Source organism: Festucalex cinctus, chromosome 19 (assembly GCF_051991245.1).
Source record: "Festucalex cinctus isolate MCC-2025b chromosome 19, RoL_Fcin_1.0, whole genome shotgun sequence".
In the NCBI taxonomy this organism is placed as follows: domain Eukaryota; kingdom Metazoa; phylum Chordata; class Actinopteri; order Syngnathiformes; family Syngnathidae; genus Festucalex; species Festucalex cinctus.
Window position 1 is genome coordinate 4,880,461 of NC_135429.1, and position 6,000 is coordinate 4,886,460.

General features: G+C 37.0%; 1 protein-coding gene across 2 annotated transcripts in view; it reads left to right on the forward strand.

Moving 5' to 3' along the window:
- pvrl2l (PVR cell adhesion molecule related 2 like) overlaps positions 1-5,133 on the forward strand; it is a 133,175-nt gene extending 128,042 nt beyond the window's left edge. Inside the window, exons 7-10 of one of the 2 annotated variants that reach the window (XM_077506634.1) lie at positions 1,577-1,706; positions 1,794-1,851; positions 2,169-2,267; positions 3,325-5,133. In XM_077506634.1, the coding sequence (XP_077362760.1) occupies positions 1,577-1,706; positions 1,794-1,851; positions 2,169-2,267; positions 3,325-3,504 (467 nt within the window). In that variant the 3' untranslated portion in view covers positions 3,505-5,133. The remainder of the gene's footprint in view (positions 1-1,576; positions 1,707-1,793; positions 1,852-2,168; positions 2,268-3,324) is intronic. The other variant, XM_077506635.1, reaches the window with a different exon arrangement.
- The last annotated feature ends 867 nt before the right edge of the window (positions 5,134-6,000 follow it).

A 6,000-nucleotide genomic window follows, 5' to 3' on the forward strand; every position in this document is an offset into this window, starting at 1 on the left:
AAGGATGAGAGAGGGATCAAAACATGAGGAAGGTTAAAAGGCCGGAAGGTAGGAGGACAAAACGTCACAGGAAGTGGAATGAAGATGCCGCTTCCGTCTCCTTTTCCTCTTTTTCCTCCTTTTCCTCCTCTTGCTCTTATAACTCCTATCTATCTATCCATCCTTTATTTTTATTTTTTTTATTTATTTATTTTTTTTTATTTTTAAGAGCTCAGAATTGTTCATTCGGTAGTCTTACCGATTCAACGTCTTATCATCATTGCTCTTCTTTTTTTTTTGTTCTTTTTTTTTTTTTTGTTCTTTTTTTTTTGTTCTTTTTTTTTTTTTTTGTGCGTGCGTGCGTGCGTGCGCGCAAATACGTATAAATTTATACTCATTAATTCACCTAAAGCCTTATAAATATCCCATTACCCTTCGCCTTAACCAGGTACTTCAGAATCTTGCCAGAGTCGTGAGGTTTAAATGGTCAGGAGACCAGAGAAAAGGTCAGAAAAAAATAAAGAGAAAAGAAAGATAAATCAAAGTGAAATCCAGCACCGACCAAACACTTCCTGCCTTCCCCATGATTACAAAATCAAAGTCTTACGCCAAACCCGGAAGCCTCTAAATTATAAATTATAAATTAAATTATAACTCCTATCTATCTATCTATTATCCATCCATCCATCCATCTATCTATTTTACTTATCTTACTTCAGGGACAGTCTGTAAAACTTAGTTTTCACCCCTCAAATAACTCGCTGAATGTTATCGGAAGTCTTGTGGTGCCTTCAGGGTCCATCTGAAATCCAAACAATCCTTGGCCCGTGCGTATGCTTGGCACACAGTGCCGCCTGCTGGTGAGGCACGGAAAGCAAAGAGGGAAAATTCATGTTCCTTTCTCTCCTTTTTGTTTAGTTTTGTGTCATCTCAAGGGCTTGAAAAAGAAAATGGTGTCACCTTGACACATTCCAGTTCCTGCAAGGGAAAAATAAAACACCCTAAATGTTTTTACGCACATTTTTATGAGCAGAAAGAGTTCAAGGAGGACATAATGTAACCTTGGCCACTTTTCGCTCCGTTAAAAGCGAGGAAATATTCATGCATGGAAAAAGTGCACAAAACATGCAGTGAAGTATCTTGTCTGGAAATCATAGACCCAAAAGAAAAATAGCATTTTGGATTTCAGCTGCACTTTTAAAGTGTTTCATTTGTGCTCTCTAAAGTTGAAAACCTTTGAAAAAAAATCTTTTACTCTTTTTATGATTATCTGTTTTTCAGTACTACAATTTGTATATATATATTTTTTTAATTATTAGCCATTCTTTAAATATTTTTGTACATTTACTGTACAAGTGCTAATAAATTAGAATATGGTAGATAAAAGTTAACTTTTTTTTTCTGTATTTCAATTTAAAAAGTGACAAAAAAAAAGTACATTTTATAGATTCATTAAAGACCAAAACAACTCCTGAGAACGTCAATTCCTTCCTAATTTCTATAATTCTATGACACGCACACAGTGCGGCTGTTTGAAAGCGCGATAAAAATAAAGATGACTGACTGGACTGATTTTGTGTCATGTGTCGCCCCCCAGAGGAGGCGCGTCCCATAGCGGCGGGCCCGTCGCCAGGCGCGGTGGTCGGCGGCCTCATCGGCGCCCTCGCCATCATCGGCATCGTCGTTGGTCTCGTCTTCTTCGTCCGCAGACGCCAGCGGGACGCCGAGTGAGTCCTCGGCCACTTCCAAACCATTATTGATCATTCAGACGTTTGGTTTCATCGTTTTAATATGAATGACTGTCGCCCAATCAGTGGCCCCCCTAAGCACAAGCCCCCGCCCCCTGTCAAGAGTGGCGGCTCCACAGAGCTGGTGAGTCAATCAGGCAATCGATAAGTGTTGTGTATTGATCAGAGGTGATTAGCGCTTAATTGAGTGACCGTGTAGAAAATTATCCAATTTCAATCAATTGTTCTGAATGTTACTTACGACAAATAATCAACAGAACAATTAAATGCACGTCCACTAGGCGGCAGGAGGTCCGCAATTAGCCTGTGTTAGCATCTGTTAGCATTCATACAACATGCACAGCATGTCATTGGCGAGTTACGTCATCGTTGATTTCAGTGTAAGGAATATTTACAGATCTGAACAAATCCGTTTTTGTTTGTTCCAACGTGTGCTCGCAGCTCAACAAGCCGTCGGAAGCGCCTGCTGCCGCCGAGATGGCGCCGCTCGCGCCGGCGGGGGACGTCTACTACGAGCCCACGGGAAGCGAGCCTGTCAGGGTCATTTTTATTTTGATTTTTTTTTACAAAAATGTTACTTAAATCTTGCGAGATTTTTAAAATGGAAAAAAAAATTCCATTCCAACGTTCATATTAGAACTTTTTTCAACTGTTATTTTGCAAGATTATGACTTGATCATGAAATAATTATCCTTGGTTTATGACTTTTTTTCTATTAAAAAAAAAAAAAACAAACTTAAAGGGATACTTCACTTATTTATCCCATTATAGCAATAAAAAGTTAATATTTTGTCTATAATTAATTTGATACTTAGATTATTTTTCACGTACAATTAGTACCTTTTAAAAACACATTTTGCAACTTGCTGTCGACTGAAAATGACATCACAAGGGCTCAGGTAACCAATCACAGCTCACCTGTTTTTTTAAGTTTGGTCATGTGACATGGTTACCTGAGCTCTTGTGATGTCATTTTCAGTCGACAGCAAGTTGCAAAATGTGTTTTTAAAGGTACTAATTGTTCATGAAAAATAATGAAAATGAAAAATATTAATGTTTGACTGCCAAAAATGGCAAAATAAGTAAAGTATCCCTTTAATTCTGCTAAGCAAAAACAATAAATAAATAGGATCACTTATAATTGCAGCTTTTTCCACTATTATTCTGGCCTTTCTGTTAAAAAAAAGTTGTGATTTTTTTTTTCTTTTCAACAAAATGTATGACGTAAATCTGCTCAAATTACAGAATTTTTAAGCGAAAAAATTAAAATTAAAAATGACAACTTTTTCAACTAGTCTTGCAAAGCCATGACTTACATGTATAAAAAAAAAAATGATTAATTTTACAAAGAGTAATTTTTACTTCAAAATATATAACTTTACTCTCGTAATAATAATAATAATAATAAATTGTATTGGTAATGCACTTTACATTTCAAGAGAAAGAATTAGTCCACAAAATTTCACTTATGACTTTTTTTCAAATATGATTCTTTCAAGATTACGACTTTCTTGAAGAGAACAATTTGATATCCAAAGATTCGGACTTTCAGCCAAAACATTTTTATTTTTTTATTTTTTTATTTTTTTACTTGTAGAACTTTGGCGGGGAAACTCCCGGCGCGCCAAACGGCGGAGGACCTCCCCTGCCAGACGAAGTGAACCTGAACCTGAACCTGGACCCGGACTTGGACCCGGTGTCGACCAATCACGAGCCTCCGCCGACCGCCAACATCGCTCGCGGCGAGAGCTTCGTGTCACCCGCCATGTACGTGTAAGCGTGGCCGACCACTGGGGGGCGCACACTGAAGGGTGCCCCTGCTGTGAATTTTTTATTTAATTTTTTTTTACATGCTTTTAACCAACATTCTTTTTGTTATGTTGCAATGTCACTGATGAGAATAACGCACAGTACAGCTTGTAGGGCTGGGTGATATGGCCGTAAAATTAAATCAGATATACATTTTTTTTATTATTATTATTATTCTTAAAATACAATTATCCAATTTTAATTGATTATTTTACCCCCCATCGTTCATCGCTTCTTGAAAAAGCGAAAGACAATGAGCTCTGAAACTTTTTTTTTTTTCTTAGCTTACATGCAAATAAATGCATTTTTCTTTTCAGATAATGTAAAAATAAGTGCTTGTCCCTTTTATCAAAACAGTTCTGTGAATATGATGGTCAAATTGCGAATTTGTTAGCACTAACTGACTGTGCTTTTGTAAACCAGCTTCTGTGTTTGCAGCCCTCTTGTAAAGTGTTACGCAATGCACGTCAACGGAATGACGTCATTCACTTTTTTCGTGCATCAAATCAATCACCAGGCCCGTAACTGCTCGCTAACCGCGCACTCGTCAGCTTCTTTTCGGAGAAAGATTTAAAAAAAAAAAAAAATGCTATTCCCAACTCGGATAAAGAAACATTCCGCTCTCATGTTGTTTCATTTTCAACATATGCGCACATACAAGCACATTTCGGCGTCCATCACAGGGAATGTCACGCAAACGTGCATGTAAAGTAACCCCCCCCTCTCCATTGTGGACTGAAAAATACTGAATTTAAATGAAATACAGTAAGCGTGCTGCCATCCTGTGGTCAACCGTTGAACTACACCTGATTTCAACGCGAAACCACAATCGTTACTGTACTAAACAAAACAAAAAAAAGAAGAAGATGGAGGGGGGTTACTGCGCACACACAGGACACTTCATTAGGCACACAATCCTTTATGAATAATAATTATTATAATAGTAATGTGCTCACCTTTAAAGCTTAATCACGCCACCGTCCCAAAAATTTGAATGAGGTTTGTTTTCAAGGTTTGGAAAGCACATGTGCAATGAGCACGCTAATTATAATCAGTAAACAAACAAACAAAAAAAACAACAACATATTTTTACAACAATCGCTGAAAAGTGAGCATTTTTATATCTATGTGATCGAACGGTGTCCCTAATGAAGTGTCCCGTGAGCTTATGAGGGGAAAATACTGCCATTACAGTGGATGTCAACATTGTACCAAATGACCAACAGTGTAAATAGTACTGCTAATATTGAGGATGAGGAGTAATAATCATGATCATGATCATGATCATGATGATGATGATACATAATTGTTGGTGTAAGAAAAAAAAAAAAGTCTATATAATGGTTCTCAGTGGAGGGGATGGAGGTGTGTTTTACTTTGTAACAAAAATGTTGTCACTGAACTGACGACACAAGAAAATATGAATTATGATGCTATTAATAATGAAATGTGTGGACTTGAATCATGTAACTGTGCATGGCATGATGACCGGCTTGTTCCTTCCCAAAGCTCTTTGACTGCAGCCTCATTATATATATTTTTTTTAAGAAATATTCATCATCAAGTCAAGTTGAAGAAAGGGGATTTTTTTTTCTGGATTTTTTTTTTTTTTTTTTTTAATAACCCACAGGACTCATACAAGAAGTCATAATTTAAACTCTGAAAAACATTCGTGTTGATTTGATGACAATCATGTTTGTTGTTTTTGCTGCATGCAACGTGAAACGCTACAACACTGAAAGGGATTTATTTTTTTTTTTTTTTCCCCAAACACAAAAAAAACAAGAGACACTTTGTGCATGTTTGAATTTGTGTGCACTTGGATTGGGTTAGAAAAGACAACATGGAGAAGGGAAAAACACACACAAAAATATTGTATAAATAGTGTACTGTACTGTGTTTACAGTAAACAAATCCTGTTTTGTTTTGGGGGGTTTTCCAAACTAACAAACCTAGTTTATCATTTCACAATCGTGTCCAAAGATGTACATGATAAATTGCTTCCAGTCGGTGTAAAACGCAGGATGGAAGAACGCAGACGTTCCGTAATCGCTTTCGAGTCTCTTCAGCAAAAACGAGGCTGAACTTGAAATACTTCCTGTTTTCTTTTGAATCAGTGTTCAACACAACTGTGGAATTACACTCTAAAATAAAGAACAAAAACATTTAAGTGTTATTATTTTCAAGAGAAAAAAGTTGTAATGTTACAAGAATGATTTTTCGAAATTTCGAAACGCTCCGACATTCTTGGATGACAATGTTGGTGTTGTTAGCGGTTAGCGACAACTCAAGTACACGCCCCCAGACGGTTGCTCATCACAGCACCACACGTGCCTTGTTTGCGTTTTGTTTTGTTTTTTCATTTTGATCGATTCATTCCTCACCACCAACCCACAATGACCTCGATTTTCACACTGGAGATGTCTTTTGTTTTTGTCACGAGTTTTGTTTTGTACGCTTGGGG